The 19,865-nt window shown below is 37.6% G+C and overlaps 2 protein-coding genes and 1 pseudogene across 2 annotated transcripts; 2 read left to right on the top strand and 1 right to left on the bottom strand.

Moving 5' to 3' along the window:
• Nucleotides 1-231: 231 nt before the first annotated feature.
• LOC131769906 (ankyrin repeat and LEM domain-containing protein 1) lies at nt 232-8,608 on the top strand. Its single transcript, XM_059085630.2, has 9 exons — nt 232-415; nt 1,067-1,663; nt 2,640-2,713; nt 3,405-3,661; nt 4,699-4,829; nt 5,253-5,439; nt 5,928-6,057; nt 6,688-6,866; nt 7,671-8,608. Exons 1-8 carry the CDS (start codon nt 372-374, stop codon nt 6,864-6,866), a joined length of 1,599 nt encoding a protein of 532 aa, XP_058941613.2. The 5' UTR covers nt 232-371; the 3' UTR covers nt 7,671-8,608.
• A 1,130-nt stretch (nt 8,609-9,738) lies between these two features.
• On the bottom strand, nt 9,739-11,004 carry LOC131769912 (uncharacterized). Its single transcript, XM_059085635.2, has one exon. It carries the CDS (start codon nt 10,800-10,802, stop codon nt 10,098-10,100), a length of 705 nt encoding a protein of 234 aa, XP_058941618.1. The 5' UTR covers nt 10,803-11,004; the 3' UTR covers nt 9,739-10,097.
• Nucleotides 11,005-18,164: 7,160 nt separating this feature from the next.
• On the top strand, nt 18,165-19,408 carry LOC131769911 (uncharacterized; annotated as a pseudogene).
• Nucleotides 19,409-19,865: the final 457 nt, after the last annotated feature.

The following is a 19,865-nucleotide window of genomic DNA, read 5'->3' as shown; positions in this document are numbered from 1 at the left end:
TGAGAGCCTCTATAGCTCTTTCAGATATGTCACGGAGTAATCGTGATAAATGTTGCAAGATTAATTTTAAGAATGAATTCCAAATTGAACTCTCTACATACATCAATTTGAAGATGAAAGGAATAAGAAATGCTGAAGTCTTGAGTGTCAAATATGTTTGGTGATGTCCAAGCGATTGTGTGACACTTCTAACTACATGGAATGCTGGGATATATTTCGGCGCCAATTTCGACGTAAACTTCAGCAGACATGATAATTTCTTCGCCTGTTTCTTTTTTATACCTTCCTTTTAATCTTTATCAATTTTTAAATTTTTATGATTGAATTACGATTGTCTGGGCCATGCAGCTACAGCGATTTTAACCAGCTGCATGGACAAGGAACTGTTTTCGGCCATCGCATCAGAAAATTATAGGTACGTATGCATCTATTTCTCGTTTGCTCATGAAGTGAAGTTGGTTTGCATGACTGTTTTGATCGCTTCGATAGCTGACTTATTTGCAATAAATATCAGCGATCGGAGCAGAAGACTGCAGTAGTTTATCAACTCATCGACATAAACGATCTAATGGAAATGCTGCTCCTATATGTAGTCTTGTACTGAGTTAACTTTGCAATGTTCTGCCAAGCGACAATCATGTGATGTGACAATCATGTGTTCCTGTGATTTGTTGCCGTTTTTTTGTCTCATGAGCAATTTCTTTTTCACCCGTTATGTGTAATTGCGATCACAGAGAATTTTAAGATCGAAAAGTATAAGTTCTTTCTCCTTACCTGTACTCTTTGTTCGGTTTTTCCTTACCTGTACTCTTTGATCGGTTTGAAAACTTTAAAGCTTCTCCCTCATCCGATCAGATGAACGATTGAAACAAATTACACGGGAAAAATAAACTTGGCAACCTCTTGTGTTTCAAGCAATACACATGTTTTAACTCTGAATTTTCATCGGTATTTTTCTTGTTCTGATTGTTTTTGGTCAATCGAAATGCGCGGTTTGTTAAAAAGGTATCATTGACATGTACCAAACAAGTCGTAAGGTCCTTTTTCATCCATTTGTCGTTTGCAGTCTTGCTAAGGAGCTCGGTTTGAATGGAGCGAGAGCTGATCAATTAGAGGATGGTATTACTGCTCTCCATCTGCTGGCTGGGCACGAGGATCAGGAAGCTTCAGAGGTTTTGGAGGTTTGTTTGAGGACTGCAGATCCTAACGTCAGATCTAGTGAGGGAATGTCACCTGTTCATGTTGCTGCTCTCTGGGGAAGGCTGGATAATTTAAAGTTATTGATAAACCATGGAGGTGATCTCAATCAAACAGATGATGAAGGACAAAATGTTCTGGATTTTGCCTCCTTGTCCGAAGGGACCAGTGCAAAACAGTGTATCAAATTTATATTAGAAGTAGAGTCAAACATAAGCTTGGACGAATCTAAAACCTGTATTCCTGAAGAAAAATGGGATGGAATGAAACATGAACAGCCAGTTGGTGAAGTCAGTTGTGGATTCAGTGAGTCATTTTACACAGCAATTGCAGAAGACAGTTTGCTTGATCAGACAGTGGTTACATTTCCCAACTTGCATCCTTGGTTTAGTGCCGATGTTTCTTCAGGTGACTTGGATGAAACAGTGGTCGATAAGATTACTGAACTAAGTATCTCCAGTAACAGGTATAAATTGTATAACATATGTTATATTCACTTTTGGTGTTTACATGCACATGTACCTTCAGCCATTTTTCACTTTTTAACCCTTTACACCCTAACATCAGTATGCATATTCTCCATACTGTTCTCTACACATTTCCTGAAAGGCTTACAAGGAGAATTTGGGTAAAAATCAAGAGCTTCATGAGGTGGTGATCATTTCCTTGATTTTCGCAACCTTAATGTTTGATTCATGGGTGATATTGTGAGGAGAAATTAGAAGCTGGTCATTTTCAGGGGTTAAAGGGTTTAAGGCTATTATGACCCTAACCTAAAATGATCATAGCTTTACACAGAGCATACTATTTTTTTTTTAATTATTTCTCTGACATGTACATAGAACTCTCTCTTGAGTCAAGCCTATAACTGATAGTAGCAGCCAGAAAGAGTGATGCCCTGGTTTCTAACTACAATCATGAGCTCCTTCCCACATTATCAGGATGGTGTTCTTTCCAGGGTTTTTGAAAATTATTTTTCAACATTTAATGGGGCTTTATGTAGTCTAACTTACAACAATATTTTGAGAGAGTACCCTTAATAGACATCACTTGATTTTATTTCTCCATTAACAATGCACATGAAAAAATTCCACACTTCCGATAGGCTGAAAATGAGTGCATTCTCATGTAACACAAGTGTAAAGTTGTAATACAATGCAAATTACAAATGGTGCACTCACTTTCAAAATTTCACCTCTCTTGACTTTCTGTGATGTTTTTTCATGTACATTATTAACAAGTAATAACTTGATTTCTCCTGCAATTTGGTGTAATACGGTAAGCACTTATAAACTTTTGAAGGACTTTATGTGGCACTTGCCCTACAGGCTCTTGTAATTTTGTTGTCTTTGAAAAATTTAGTTATGCTTACTACTGACACCAAATTACACTTGAAATCATGTTATCACCTATACTTATTCCTTTGAACATGGTCTTTTAAGTCTTGTAGATGGTGATGAAACTGTAGAAGAAGGTGCAAAGCAGTGGCTGGAACATACAAGTTATCAAGAGCATGGTTGGTACATAGTATAAGTTAAGAATTGATTATATTTTGTTTGGATATCAAAAGATTGCAGTTCTTTTTTCCCACATTTCAATTTATGGTACAAGTTAAAAGACATCAGCTGAAAAAAATTTGCATGAACAATGAGGCCAATTTAGTTAACTTCTTCTAACTTTTGCAAAAGACTGTGACAATGTCCGCTACCCTCTCCTCTCTGACCATAACTCAATCTAGTTCACAATAATTGTCTTAAAACCATCAAAGGTCACATTTGTTTTGAACCCAAATCTCCTGGGAGGGTTTGAAGAGGTAATTATTCCACAACATGGCAAAAAAAAGGATATTTGATACATTCTTTTCAAAGTGCTGGTATACACCTGCTGATATTTCCCTGCACAGTGAAAGATTTGTTTCAATTATGGTGCCCTCACCCTTTCACTTTCAAGATCTCATTAATAATACTCCCTACTGTCTGCTACACAGTTCTTATGATATTAGTCTGGACAGAGAATTTAGTGATGGATCAGTTAATAATCTCCTAATTGATATTTTTCTTTATTCTCATCACTTGTCTACTCGATATTGTATCGATATTGTATGGAGAAATTCTGTCTTAGTCACTCATGGGAGTTAAAGGGTTACTTCTCAGACATATTTTCTATTCCCCTTTTTCACTTACTAACCTCTTGTCTCTTATATTCAGATAATGAAGACCCTGCAGAGTTTTATTTTGGCAATAGCACCATATTCTATGACTGGAAGGAGTGCAGCACAATATTGGACCAGTCTATCATCAATGAATCCATAACTGTGCCAGAGAATCTTTTCAAACTTTCTAATAATGATCTCAGGATGGAACTACAAAAGTATGGAGAAATACCTGGTCCAATCATGACAAGCACTAGAAATGTGTATATAAAACGGTTAGCTCGGCTACAGAGTGGCTCAATGGATTCAAAGGTAAAAACTAACACAGCAAAGCAGGGAATATTAACTTGGAACTGCCAGGGTGTGGGTACATATATCAAGTATTGGTGTTGAAGTTAAGTCACAATGGCTTATCATGAGAGCCATCAACAATAAAACTGAGTTGAAAGTAACTGTCTTGTGTTAAGATTTCTCCCTTCCCATGCACAAAATTTCTTTTTGTGCTCTGAACTAAGGAGTTTGCAGTTTCTGTTTTTCATTTAGTTCAATACAAATGGTTGCTACTGCACTTCTGCAAAATTTAGAAAAATGTGACCACTTCTGTTGTTTTACTGATAAGTTCAATTTGATTGTGACAGATAAATTTTTATACAGACCAATTGCAATAAAGTTCAGGAAATGCAACCAAACCTGAAAACCACAAACTGTTTACATATAGCGCTTTAGTTAAGTTTTTTACCCTTTGTTTGCGTATTATTTGAAACACAAAAACATTCTGCAAATATAATTTGTTGTTTGTTGTGTTCTTAATCTCAAAGGAAATGATGAGCAAAGTCATTTAGGTTTGGAAAGCCTAAAAAAATTCTGACAAACAAATCTGGTGGGTTTGCCAACCACTGAGAATTCTCAATTGAGAGTTTAAATTAGTTCAGGTTTACATTGGCTTAAGTTTATTCACTCTGTGATTGTCAAGAACATTCATGCTCCCTTCTCAACCATTCACTAAACTAAAATTTATGGTGACTTGGCCACCAAATTTGTCCTGTGCCTCAAGCAGTTGGCTAGTTTTTTCCTCGAGTTCTATCATCAGCCTGTGGTGATATTCTCCCAAGTTATGATTGGCCTTTCAGATTCTATTAATTTTACATCATTTGATGGAAAATGGTTCAAAGTGCTAGATCACCTAGCTTGTGAGTGGACCTACCTTCCTGTGATCCCCCTTCTCCACCCTTGCCCCACTCTCTCTGGTTCTAGGGTAGTAAGAAGAAGAGAGACACTGGGAACTAGATTTTCCCATAGTATGCATTAATTTGTTAACTGTATCCTAAATACAATTATTTTTTACTTAGGAATCACTCTATAGTGAGTATCTACCAGAGCTAAGGAGACATTTGGAGGGGAAAGCAGAAACGCCAGATTTGTTTGAGGAGGAGGAGTCTATGTGCATAGAATTCACCTGTAAAAAGAATTGGAGGGAGGGGTGAGTCGTTCGTGTAATCAATGATTTCAAGTGATGTAACCGGGAACACTATCTAACTTTCTTCTATGGACTAAGTGCAATTTTTTTACAAATAAATTCTGTTTTGTTTAGTGTCTGTTTTTTTTTCTTTTTTTTCTTTTTCATATAAGATTACAGATGATGTAAAAATGTGGTCCGAACTTATTTACAGTAAATATGAACGTCGTTGATATTGTTGTTTATTTTATTCCAACCATATTTTATACACCATCATAATCTTTTATCGAAAAGACGTTCAGCAGTATGAAACTGAATTGTTTTATGCATGACGAAACAAAAAAAATAGCTAATGAATTGGATGAGGTCATGTACAGGTATGTCCTCTGATAGATCAGTTAGCAAATTTCTTTAATGTATCACATAGCTTACATTTACTTTCTATAGGACTGAAAAATCTTCATTTAATTATCTTCTTATTGATCCGCGTGTCACTCAAAATCTACCAACGAGATCCAAAAGTATGAGCCCTGATGATGTCTTCCGAGTGTTTATCTTGGCGATATTCTACGTGGGAAAAGGAAAGCGATCAAGACCCTACGCACATCTTAATGAAGCCATGAACTCTGCAAAGGTACATAGAGATGCCATGCATATTGCAATATTAGATACAAAGCTTTAATGATAACATCTTTGTTTTGAGTAACAGAACCAACGATGCAGTTACAAATAAATCAAAAGAAGAATCGTTTTCCTTAATACAAATTGTAAAAAACTTCACCTCTTCTCGAACATTGTATCGGCAATTTTTAGCCGTAAGTTACTGGCTCCTTCGCAGGAGTTCTCTGGGATTTGCAGCGCTATTGAACAATGGTTTGAAGTGCTATTGAACCCGCGAAGAGCAACAGCCAATCACATCCAAGGTAAATATCTTATGGATCCAGCGAGAACTCAAACCCGACACACTTTTCTGGGCTTCAAGGACAGAAAACGCTAGTAGTCAACTCACTGCAACTCTTTGAGGAGATTAGCGCGAGTTTTCTAAACCAATTAACGTGTAGCAAAATCAATGCAATCCCAGACTGTTTTGTAAACTCTAATGAAATTGCTCTGCCTTAACAGGAAAATCCCAAAATTCAACAAATCCGTGATATTTGGGCAGCTGGGCTTGGTGTTGTGTCGCTCCATATCTTTCAGAGTGTCATTCCGGTGGAGGCATACACGAGGGAAGCGTGCATGATAGATGCACTAGGTAATTATGTTCTCAGTGTTTGATAGTCACTTGTATGACAGTAGTTTTTATTAACAGTTGAAATAATTATCGTGTTGAACGCGCTGTGTGACAAGATCACACAAAGGCCACGAGGGAGACTAAACTTCTTTCAGGCGGAATTAATTCCAATGAGTAGCAGGGTGAAGATCTTGAAACCAATATGACAAGCCACTGCTCCAAATGAAAGATTCGAACACTCTGTTAAAGCAACAGACAGCTGAGAAGAAGGCGTTCAAAGGTTGAAAATGTCACTTGTCTTTTGAACACATCCAAATTACATAATCCAGTATCGGTTAAAATGGTCAATTAATCCTAATCGAATTTTGAAATAATCCCTCTGAATATTTATCATTTCGTTGTATTTTCAACCATGGTTAAATCGAGTGCCAAATGTTATCCTGGACTACTAAGACTGCTCCAGCCGGCGATTTTGGATTTGAGTCCATGACCTACTCAGATCAAAAACAATCCGCCCTTAGTGTCTTAGTGTCCTTTCATCCCCAATTTTTTTTCGATGCATAAAAAAGGATCACACAATCCCCGGTGAGACTCGTACTAAAGCTTTTCAGTTTATGTTTCTTTTGTTGTTATTGTTTTTGTTTATTTCAGGCCTTCCACGACTAACAAACAAGAAAAGAGGTGATTATTACGGAAGGGCAGCATCTTGGCCTCAAAAGAAAAAGAGAGAAATGGGGGTTTTTCTTCTTCAAAGGGCTCTTAAAATATTACTCAGTGAAGGAGAGAGACAACTGCGCCCTGAAGATCTCAAAGTAAAGCATAACTCTTAGGTAAGCATCACATGCTTCATTTCGTTTTTTCTTTTTTGATAGATTCTTTGGTATGATTTGATTCAAGATTGGGTACAACTTGAAAGGTAAAATATATATATGCCTATTTGCCTTGCTTTAGTGCTTTGTGATTATGTTCGCTTCGGTTTACGGTTAGATCGCTCCATGGTTAGATCGCTCCAAGTCAGATCGCTCCATACCGAAGTCAGATCGCTCCACTCGAAAGTTAGTTCGCTCCATCAAATAAGTTACTTCGCTCCATACATAAGTTACTTCGCTCCATGAAGAAAACTAACGTGGAAGGTTGATAAAAGACATAAGGATAAGGGAAATTTCATCATTTATTACACACTGAAACACTTATTTCATCATTGGTAATTCGCTTTGGTGGGTTCAAGTGAACGAATCGTCGATCACTTTATATTTCAGCAACTTGATCGCAAGCAACATCATCAACTATAAACTACAAAGATCAGAAGTAAGTTAGGTTATTAGTTTTCTACGTTCATTACACACTGAAACACTTGTTCCAACATCGGTAGTTCGACCGATCGCAAGACGCAATACACATCATCAGAAGTAGATCAGAAGTAAGTTAGTGTATTAGGTTTCTACATGGAGCGAAGTAACTTATGTATGGAGCGAAATAACTTATTTGATGGAGCGAACTAACTTTCGAGTGGAGCGATCTGACTTCGGTATGGAGCGATCTGACTTGGAGCGATCTAACCATGGAGCGATCTAACCGGATACCGTTCGCTTCAGTTGGTTCTTAGGTCATGATTTTTTTTCTTTTTTATACAGATGAGCCTTCCGTTGCCAGTATTTCACAAAATTTTTACAGTTCCTCGTCAAGGCCCTTCGTTTTACCCTGTTTCTAAGGAGTCATTTTTATTATTTTTATCATATGCCGTCAATCTTAGTTTTTATCGTATTACCGCGTACTTACGTTGTACCTCAAACTGGATGTTATTCCAATTTTTAAGAGTTTTACTCTCTCGTTTTCCAAACATGTTGAGCTAGCTTACGAAAAAAAAAATATCGGATTATTTTTTATTTTTGTAATTTTGCTTTATTTGTTTTTACACTTTTTACGTTCATTCATTCCGGCATTCACTCTCTCGTTTGGTGTTTATCACCAAATTAGCCCCATTGTCGAAGGAAATCTGGGATGTTTATGGTCGGTTTGTTTTCCTTCTCTAGCCAGGTCGCTTTGAGCAGTTGGTTGGTTGATAATTCATACTCAGCCTGAAAGGCAATTTTTTTTCTTTTTCAACTTAAGTAGAATCGTTTACATAAGTTATCAAAAAGTACTTTGAAGCAAATCTCAAAGTAAACCATGTCCACAAATGAGAAATCGTAGAAAATTCATTACTTTGTGCAAGCGCCGTAACTCCCGAGTGACGGAAAACGATTTCGTTCATTCTTTTCATGAGTCGAGTCTTTTTACAGCGCGGAGTTCACAGAGATCCAATCAGAAAGTCAGCAAAGAAAAACCGCAGATATATTTGAGCGCTTCAAGCAAGCAATCGCGTGGACAATAAGAGAATATAGTGAAAATCGTTGTGATTTTCCGTTTTCGTATCTCACTAAATAGAGTTCCAACATAGAGGATGACTCAGTTTCTTAAACAAAATGATAAGTTGTATATAGGATGGGAAAAAGACTTGTATAGCTTTGTAGATAGATATGTAGATTTTTTGGTCAGATTTTAGCCAAAAGAGTTTCAATCTTAATAAACGAATGAGAATTTGAAAAACGATTTTACAGTTTTATTGCTTTTATACAGTTTCAAAGGTTTGCAAAAACCGAAAGAATCACTGAAGTAACAACTAAGCGAGAGGGAACAGAGGTGGCCAAGAATGGGAAAGATTGAACTGAACTGATTACGATTGACGAATTTAAAAAAAACTTCAGGCTAAATTATCCAAGATACAGCCTGAAATCCTAACCTAGATTGAGTAACAAAAGTCCTGCACGCTTCGCAGGTCCTTACGCCCTTCCCAACCTTACTGACATGTCAAGTTTTTTCTCTTCACGTTTTACAGAGAGGTGGGGGGATTCGAATTTGACAGAGAAATTTTGAGACCGAAAGACTTTTCCAGGGAACGTTGTTATAATCCTCAGGTTGCCAAGTCCTTTTGTCAATCATTGATGCCCCATTGAGATGTCGCCATACAAACTCCGTTTCAAACATGCAATACCTTGCAGCACACACTGACCTGAGCTCTAATGCTTTAATAAACACCTTATTTTTCAATAAGGTGTTTGTTAAAGCATCATAACGCAATGGTTCCTCCACAAAATACAATATCCTGCGAGTAGGTCCTGTTCATTATCGCTTCGGCGCGTGTGTTTCGCCCGCAGGAAAATACGAGCCTTGACCAGCGCGAGTCGAGTCGGCGATCTATTGGTCTGTAAGGGGTCCAGCTCAGATTGTTAGTGCCAGACCCCCGGTAGACCTCACCCCGACTCGTTCTAACTACTCTATTCCCGCGAGCGGAGAACCGCGCGTCCTGCGGGGTCACTAATGAGGGCTTTATAAAGTAAATAAAGTTGTCCGAGACTGTCACCAAACCCCACAACTTTTGTCATCGTGACTGAAATCGCAGCAGGGATAATGGACGCCTCAAGTATTGCGAAGTTAATAGAAAGTTGGATCGGGTCAATCTCAGCCGGCGGCGGGCGTAAAAGGCTCAAACTTGAACCAAAAATTGGACCTTTCGAAAATGTCTAGACTTACTTGTTCGGCTGAAAAAATCAACAAAAGACTGTGGCAGCATTTTAGATCTTTTACACATTTCGGAGGTTTATTTTTCGCAAAACAGCAGCTCCGATTTCGCTTTCTGGACTAATGGGTCAACTCTTAACTTCGTCATGTTTGTTTTATTCATAGTTTATAGTGATCAGTTGGTATGAAACAGCGGCGATGAGAACCGTAATACATAGTTTTCAGTTTTCCGCTTGCCATTCTTTACCAAACACACCGAAAACAAATATATTTCCACTCCTTGTAGATCGTACACTATTTACAAAACTTCCTCATTGTGAATTGGATAAAATATGACTAACGATCACTGAAGATTTTACTACTCGAAATAGGAGACACGGAAGAGTAGAAATTTTCCAAATATCACAAATTTCCTGTGATTTTAAAGAGACTTCTATCTACAGCTAGTGAATGACAGTGCATATTCTCGATCTCAAATCCTTGGAGGGTTCAAAACTATATTAACATGAAATAAAAGTCCGTTTTCTCTTGGAGAAGTCTTTCAAAACATCTTGTCGAATCTTCCAGTATACTGGACAACTCTCGCCATAAGATGCAACCTGGAACCTTCCTCTGCGACATTTAAGCCTCAGAAAATAAATTCCAGCAGTCATGCCACTAAAATCTCTGTATTCCAAGTGGTACGTGCAAACATATTTCTCCAGGTCCATATCGTAAACAATGAAGAAATACAGCTTGACCGCTATGTCATTTTCTCGCTCCTGCAACGGTTCTGGTTTCAAGTATTGTCCAACTTTAATGGTAAACCGGTTGAGCGAAATCTCTTCTCTCGTAAAAAAAGTTACGTTCAGAGAGCTAAAGACACTCTCTCCCCAAACGTCGTAGAGTTCTACGATAGCATCGGCTATTTCATCGGCCTCGGTAAATTTATCACCCGAAGCCAAGCGAGACATTTCTGAAGAAGCCATGCAGAACATATCGTTCATAGCATCAATGGCCGTCGAATTGGGGAAGTCGTTTTGTTCTTTCGGCCAAGAAAGAGCTTCCTCGAAGGCTGACAGAATTTCGTCGAGGGCTTCATCTCGGTAAAATGTTTCTTCGTCGTCTTCAAAATCGGAATCTACGAAAACCCAATCTTCTAGGCATCCTCCTCGACGAAAGAGAGCTTTTTTTTCTCTACACATGCACGACCAACAGTGACCCATGTCAAACCGAACGTTTCCTTGTTGTAGCAAAAAATTAAACGACCGAAGCTCATTCACAATTCCTGCTTCTGCTCGGTTTTGCTTTTAAATTTGATTGTCGTTGTCTTCAGCTCGTAGCCTCATGGGAACGTGTAGAGATACACACATGAAATTATCCGTGTTGACGGCTTAAATAATTTTTTCGTGCGCTCGTCACGTTTTTAATGCTTGAAAGTTAAGTTTGTTTACGCGACAGTCCAAGGTACAATGAGGTCAGTCAATGGCATCCGCCCGGAAACAGGGCAGATCCGCATGAAAATATCTACATAGGTCACGAACACAGTTTGGTATGTGGGATATTGTGCCTGAAATTGTTCTTACAAAAGCGTTCTGTTCTGTCTTCAAGTGTTGCTAAATTTCCAATCTTTTCGAGCATGAAAAATAGTTCCGGCAGAACTCCAATTTGTAACAAAATTACAATCTGCGTGTTTTGGTTGAAAAAGGGGAAAGAAACTTTGAAATTTAGCGGGTAACTGTTTGATGACCCCCGTCTCTTGACATTCTTAGACTTCAGGGGTTATTTTCTATTCCTGGTTTTATTGTTTGTGTAAAAATAGAATCTTACTCTTAGGCAAGGAAGAAAATATTTTAAAAAAGGTACTGAGTGCTTTTAAATTATGTGATCAAGCTATTGTCAGAACTCCGCCGGATTACAATAATTTTAACAGATTAAACTACGCAAATTCAATTTTCAAATGTAATTTTGTTTCGGTGAGAAAATAGACACATACAGACTGTGCAAGATAAGATGATAAGCTCCAAAAATATCTCTCATTTGCCTCAAATGTAATCATTTTCGGCCTCATTATTGCATCAATAGCAAGGAAGACTGACTGCCAAAGTTCATTTCTCACCTTAAACCAATTCGCATCTAATGCAGTTCGAGATACTTCTTGTCGACGGCGTTTCTGACGAAAAAGTTTAAAATAGCTTGTTTTAGTGAATTTTGTATCTTCCAATATAGAGACTTTCGTTGGAAGCTGCGCAAATCGCAGAGCGCGAAAGACTCACGAAGGTGTGACGAAACAGCTGAACGAAAACATGGCCCTATTAATCAACATTGTTTTGAGGCAGGGAACAGTCAAATTGACCTTGCGCTATGGTAAAAAGGCGTCATGATTTCGTATTTCATTTTTAGCTTATTATTTTATTTTGTGTGATAACGGTGTTGTGATACAAAGACACAATTCGTGTGGTTATTTTTAGGAAAAGGCTATTTTGTGAAAAGTTAAAAGTGCGTGAGTGACGAATTAAGCGGAACTGTGGTGTTACATTATTAGCAAAGGTGATTTGATCAAAGTTCACCAAGAGTTGACTGCAATATACCATGGACTTCTTCTTCCCACAAACTGGTTAAACAGGCAGAGAGGTAATAAAAGGAACAGAATGAATCACGCATCCAGATTTCTTTGTGCCAAACCTTCATAGAAGCTCTGACCGTGTAAATAATGGTGTTTCGTTCCCAGGGCAAATTTGTGAAAACTGCCCCCTTTCTTCTCGGTTGGAGGTACTCTTTACCTTGGCACCGTCAAACAGGGGTCTTGTTACGCAAAATTGTAGTGACAGGGCTTACGTTTTTACTATAAAGCGTCTTTGACTGGAAATCTTTCAAGATCCAAGGTCTCGAACAAGGCGGCGTTGCCGCCGCGTGGTGTGCACGTGCGTTACTGACAAATGTTTTGTTCTTAAGGTCAAGGTGCCGCTACCCTGCACAGGGCAAGTGTCAATGCTTTTCAAGCTTTGTATGCGTTTTTTTATTTTGTCTAGGCGAACGTTGGCAGGAGAGAGCTGAGTGCCGGAGGTGAGACTCTCAAACACACTCGCACAAACGACGCCTTTTCTTTTGGCTTAAATGCAACAATTTAGTCCATGTGTCGTCTTGGATATAGTAGCGAAATTGAGGGATTTTAAGGCCTTTGCCCGCCTTCCCAGGATGTGAAACCAAAATGGGCGATTTGTTGCGCCGCAGAACGACAAGAACTAACCCTTGTATTTACCTTTTTTGTCATCTTCTTAAAATGATGTATTCTGCTAGGCTAAAAATCATTTCTAATCATCCCCTATGAATGTCAATATCACTGTATACTGTATCATGTCATTTAATGCGGTGTATCTGTTCATCTACATTTCCGATGAAGACTTTTCTATGATCACATAAAAAATTTCAAGCTGCCGTAATAAATGAAAGTTTTTTTCGTTTCAACCACTAAAGATTCCATACTTGTTCTTGCACTGCTTGCCACATGTAAAGAAATACGTTTTAGGGCGACTTCGGCATTTACCCCTCGCGCGAAAGGAACTCTGCTTGTCGAGTGAATTATCAAGTTCTTTCATGACAACAAAAGCACTTTGGCTCAGACAGAGGCCCGTAAATCTGTCCTAAAAGGTCCGTTTAGGCTCCAGGTTCTACTCAGAACAGTTCGATGTTGACCTAAATCTAATGAACGAAGACTACATATAATTATTTCATACGAAGTAGAGAATACATTTACATTTTGCAATATACACAAATTTGAATGCACACGGTTGTTTTGGTTTGGAAGGCTGTAAATATGAAAACTGTTTTACCCATTTATTCCCAACGAGTTCTTTGTTTTTGTAATATTTGTAAGATTCGTTTCGTAGCGCAAATACTGGAGGTGAGTTCGTGAGAGGATTACCGTCCGCGGTAATGACAGCGACGACCAGATACAACTTTGATTCAAATTCGTAAAAAGCGACGTGAAAAAATGAAATTAAACATTTAAATAGATAGGTAAATATGAGGACTTCTACGAAATTATTTGTGATATGAAGACTAACATGCAACACAAAAAATATAACCTATACAGATAGAACGCAAGCGATAGATTTAAAAGCGTCTTACACCAAATCAGTCAAAATTTTCCTGAAATTCAGCTATTACTGACGCCGTTTCTTTCCATCGGAGTCGGCCCGCGATTCAATAACTAAGGAAACTGAACCATGTTTTTTATCTGCATAGAAAAATACCTCTCTACTAAATAAAAACACCTTTAAATTATTGTTGTCCGGCAAAAAAACACCAGATATGCCCGAACATACGAAAAGGTAACAATGATAATGTGGAATTCCAAAGACGAATTAAAAAATTAATTTCTTAAGGTTCAAAAATCCTGAAATATTTTGTCAAAACTCTCTTCATTGCTTTATCACAAATAGTACCTGTTCTACGTAACGCTGGATAATCTTTACCATACTATTAACTCTCGTTCAGTTTTTAAGTACCACACTATGCGAGACGAGAGCGCTATCTTCTTTATATTGAAAATCCCTCAGCATGTCCTCTCGAACAGACCAATAACACGGGCAATTTTTACCGTATTTCGTTATTTGCAAATGTCCACCAGAACACGACAAGCAGAGGACATGAAATTTCTGCAAGATATTACTACATTCTAAGTAATACGTAAACATGAATTCATTAGTTTCTGCTTCCCTTACTTCGAAGTAATATAGTCTAAACAGCCGATCATCATCCTCATAAAATCGCTCTGGCGTAAAGTACTGCCCAGCGAGAATGACAGCATTTTTCGTCTCGATTCTTTCGCGAGGAAAAGACTTTATGTTGAGATATTCAAATGCTTCGTTTCCCCAAGCAGTTCTCAACCGCAGAATCATTTTTACGATTTCATCAGCTTTCCCGTAGTCTTCACTTTCGGCAAGATCGCTCATGCCTCGACATGCGTCAACAAATAATTCATTTACTGACTCCGAAAACTCGACACTCCAACAAACGTCGTGTTTACTCGTCCAGCAAAGCGCTTTCTCCAATTTTGAGGTTAGATCTCGAAGCGTGTTGTCCTCAATGCAAACATTTGTGAGTTGTGTGGTTTGAAAATTGGCTTCCCGACTTTTTCGTGCTCTTCCGTCAAGTCTCGAGTTGTCGTCCCGAAATTGCTTCGATGAGTTTGCATTACGTTTAGAACGAGAAGGGCAGCTACCCATAATGGGAAGGTACAAATTTGTTTTCGGTGACCAAAGTGCGTTGAAAATTCAAGGAAAATGACGATAGCAGTATCTGCCAACACGGAAGACACTGGGCGACAAATCAAATATCTTATCTTTTTATTATTATCATTCAAAAATCCACATCATATCTTCAAATCAAAAGTTAGATTCATTATTCACAGTTAACACTAAACTAAGACATCCCTTTCAAGTGGAAATGATGTAAATCATCTTAAGTCCTTCAAAAATTCACACCGCGAAATTATAACTTTGTAAATTTGTTTAATTGGTGCCGCCCCAAAGCGTGCTGAAAAAGCAGCGCTAATTGAACCGCTTCATTGCCATGGAAACTTTAGACTAAAGAAAAACATTTCAGCCGAAAGCAAATGAAATGCGGATAGACCTGCATACAAGTTGAATGTATGCTTTCTTAGAATATTCCTTCTGCTAAATAAACCAGTAAAAATCATTTGAAAGTTAAGCATTTCAAGGCAACCAAATATTGTTTACTAGTGCTGGCAGCAGTAAAGAAACGTCCTCACTCAGTTACCAAATAAATTGAGATTATATCAAAAAATATCGTAAAAGAGCTTTTACGATGTCCAGTATTCCGTCGTGATAAACATTATCGAATAACTTTTGTATTTCTGTCTTTTTTATTGTTTGTTATTTTTCACTGAAATAACTACGTTTGACTTATTTTCTTGGCCATTATAAAAAAAGAAATGTAGAACTTTGATGTTTACTATCAGTGTAGGTGATTAAATTGCAAATGTGACGATGTACAAATCAAGTGATTTAATAGCAGAAATGCATGTTTTCTGAACAATTTCCTAATAGTTGACAATTCCAAATACCTTTCTGAATTAAGAATTTATTCAATTCTTTACTTAGTTGATTAGATGTTAAAATTATCACCTCAATTAGACAAAAATAATAGTGTTGCGTTCATTTTTGACATCATTACTTTGGAGTAAACTTCGTTCCCTCAAATGCATGTTATTTGAACAATTTCCTTATGGTTGACAATTCCAAATACCTTTCAGAATTCGCAAAGTATTCAATACTTTACTTAGCTCATTAGATGCTGATATTATCGCCCAGATTAGACAAATACGAGTGCTGCGTTCATTTTTGACATGATTTTGATTACTTTGGAGTAAACTTCGTTCGCTCAGAAAAAAAAATGAGTATGTGATGCTCCAAGACTATGGAAAAATCCCGAGGTAGCTAATCTGATTATATTTTTAAATTTGTTCCCGCATCATATTTTTTCCAGCATTAAAGTATATTGATTTAGTTTGATGTTGAATATTTTTATCACTAATACCTTAATGATTTTGATGCTTAAGGCGAAAAAGTACATAACACTTTAAGTGATCGACCTGTACTCCTCCCGGTTGAAGGAAAATATTTATCAATACATGTACTCAATTCTTATAACCACATTCACTTCAAGATGAAAATCTTACACAGAAAAACAAAAATGTTACAACGGTAGGAATAATTCACATTCTCGTACTTTCAGCCCGCCTTATTACACATGGCATATTTATCCCTTTCTCGGCAGTAATGATTTTTCATCCCGAACTGCAGTTTTGAATTTGGTTTGAAGAACTAGAGTGTCACTTGAATTGATATCAAGCAGTGCAATACGATTTGTGTAAATATTTATGATAAGGTTCATTGAGTTCATCATTCGTTACTGTGAGTTTGGCGGAAGAAAGGCGAAATACATAAACAAAGCAAAACGAACTCAAAAGGAAACACAAAACGAAACAAAAAAAAAGAACCCCTACGGCTCAGAAAAATAATTATACCAAGAGTTTAGAGTTTAGTAAAGAAAAATATTCTCTCAGGTGAACTGCAATTTAAGCAATTGCATAAAAGGTGTCTGAAAAAATTCAGGCTTCGACGGGATTCGAATCTCACAGATACTAGTTGAGCTCCACTACCAACTGAGCTACGAAACCACACTTTGAGAGCGAGGCAGATTTGCAGGCAAATCATAATCTGTTTGTCGGAATCAGTGCGTGCCATTAAGAAAAAAAAGTTAATAGCCTTTCTATTCCGTCAATTCATGTTCTCTGGTACCTGCTCAAACCTTTCCTCTAATATAGCAACCATTGCCTTTAGTAAAATTATACTGATATGGTAGTTTAAGTTACTGTATGGATAAATAAGCTTCCAGGCTAATTTTTGTGAACAGTAGCTTAGAGCCTCATTGAAACCGTCACACGATTCCTCTTATCTTCGTCAGTTCTGGTCCAAATTTGATGTGGAAGTTGTTTTTACGCGTTCAAATCCATCTTCTCTGTGCCAAAAACAGGAAAAGTCTCCATTCCATTCTTTCGCAAGGCTCTTCAGAATTCAGTAAAAGATTGCAATCTCAATCTTGCAAGAGCACCAGACGCCTACAATTGTGAACACTAGTAAGAGTGAGAAATCTTCGCAGGAGTTGAATTTGGCTTTTTCATTCCTTTACCTTATTTCTAACTTGTTTTCATTATTGTTTTTTACGTTTTTTTTTTATCATTGCCAGTGCTAACTCGTGAGTAGGGCTCCATCCGCTCTTCTCCTCCGCTCCCCCCCCTCCCCCCTGTAATTTTTGCAAGCGAATGGTCAAACGCACTTACTTTCCTACTCACAAACGAGACAATCAATCTCGAAATTTTGGGACTTGATAGGTTTCAGTTAACTATATTTACAATATTTTTGTGTGAAAAGTTTTAATTTTAACGAAACCTGTGATGGTCGAAAGCAAATCATTCAAAACATTCGCTTCGGAATTTTTAAGCTTGTTTCGTGACATAACAAGCAAAATTAATTAAACCGATATAGCCTGAAAAGCAAGACATTTTCAAAAGACAAACGTTCGCGTTATTCACATCAGTTGACGTCAAAGTTGCTTTGGTGTGGAAGAACCGCGTTTGTTGCCCAAATGATTTGAAACGTCACTTTTCCCACATAATATTAAGGATTGTTATGTATGCAGCGTCTAGACACTTTCACATTGTTCCTGTGCTCCACTTTGTAAATAAAGGTTTTCATAACTCGTAGATAAAGTTCTTAAAGCTTTACCGTGAGTTCTATTGAGGAAATACTTATAGTATATTGCATTTGCAAAGGTTTTGACTTTTTAACACATCATTACTGATCTAGCTCTTATGCACGGGTGATATGCAGTTACTCTTTTGCTGTTTATTTACATCAACGATTAAACTGTTTCAATAGGAAATGAAAGCTCTTGGGATTTTGCGCTATTGTATTTTCGTTTCAGTTGTTCAGGCGCATATTTGCATTTTCTTTCCCACATTAATTTTACGCATCAGGTCACATCAAGCTTCCTTGTGTTTGTTACAACGTCAGAGAACCAAACGTGACACTGGGATTGGCGAATGAGTTTTGATAAGGTGCTTTCTACTTCTGAAAACTGAAAATCACAGGTCTACAAATGAAGAGATGGGTTGCTTTCCTACCAAAGAATGCCACCAGTGGTCCGCAGATGAAGATCTAGATCTCGATATCACTCCATTACTGAACGAAAGTTCGAGACCAAAAGGCTATATACAGGATGATCATGCCACGTCAACAGATCGTGGCCGGGAAATTGACGTCGACACCGATCCGAAACTGGAGACCCTTTTACTAAAACTTGAGCATGCTCAAGGTTTGAGACAGAAAATTCGCCAATGTACATCCAGAACAGAACTTGAAAACTACCGATTAAAAGTCATCAGCGTTTTAGATGCAGCTACAATTGAAATGAGTCGTATGACAATAGATCCTAAACAACACGACGCGGAAAGAGTTGTCAAGGAAATTATGCGACTGAGAAATGTTCTTGGAGACAAATTCTTCGAAGCTGCAAGAATAAACGCATTTGGAAGAGAGATCACTCAAATGGGACCTTTCCTTCTGACAGGAGGGCAATATTAAGCCGGTAATGGTAAATGAAGACGATGACACAATTGTTAAGCTTTTTTTCTTTGTCATTTCGCACGCGGAAACGGCGCAAGTGCTATTTCGCTATTATCTCGAGCATGCAAGCTTTCTGGATGAATACTTCGCTTTGGGTCTTGTTATTCCCGAAGGACATACTCAAGTGGAAATCTACGGCAGCTCGTGTCCACCGTATTGGAAAATTCGACAAGACGTAATAAACAATGCGACCATTAGACTGCGGTCTCGTTTTGAGGACTCAAACCAGAGCGAATTGGAAAGCTCTGTCGATTATGATAACCTTTCCGACTCGTTATTTTGATTACCATGGGGTATCAATAAGGTCTCTTCAATTGTCCTTAATATTCATCCACAATTTTTTTTAATGACCAAAGAATAGATCTTTTAGTTTTTACTTCCACTGACTTTCCGCAAATATAAAAGAGTTTATGTGTTGCACCTGTCGACTGAAATAATTGTTTTGACTTACTCTGATTTATTGAAGATATTCGATGCTATTCATAGACGAGTTCTAGGTGGAAAGCAAATTAGAGTATAAATGATGTATATAGAAATTCGATATGGACCATTTATATTATCTTTCAAATTTATACAAAGCATATATTAAAGGTATCATGATTTTTGAAAATAAAAATATATTTATTATTTTATGTAAACCGTGTATAATTCATTATAATGCTTCTGACCGCAATAAATACCCGTGGTCTGCTGAGTCAACACTCCCTCCCCATCAGATTAAAATGTTCTTAAATTGTCAGTCTGGAGATGTTGTTTACCACCTGAGTGACTACAGCCTTTGCTTATATCAAGATACCATTGCAGATCGTATCCATGTAGAAGGTTTCAACAGTTCTGAGGAATACCCCAGAGTTTTTACGGCCGAAGTTCGAGAAAATAAATCGATGTGGTCCCCCTGCCCCTAAAATGTAGTTTTTACTAAACTACCCAAAGTGTTTTTGGAAAGAAACAAACAAAGAAACAAAAATGAAGCTGCTGGCACGGTGTGATAAACAAGATTACAGATAATATGGACTTTATTTTGACGAGAAATCGTTTTTGCCCATATATTACAGCAAAGGAAATTATGGGATG

Source organism: Pocillopora verrucosa, chromosome 4 (assembly GCF_036669915.1).
Source record: "Pocillopora verrucosa isolate sample1 chromosome 4, ASM3666991v2, whole genome shotgun sequence".
NCBI classification, from domain to species: domain Eukaryota; kingdom Metazoa; phylum Cnidaria; class Anthozoa; order Scleractinia; family Pocilloporidae; genus Pocillopora; species Pocillopora verrucosa.
The sequence above is the reverse complement of the archived record's forward strand: the minus strand, read 5'-3'. Positions and strand labels throughout refer to the sequence as shown.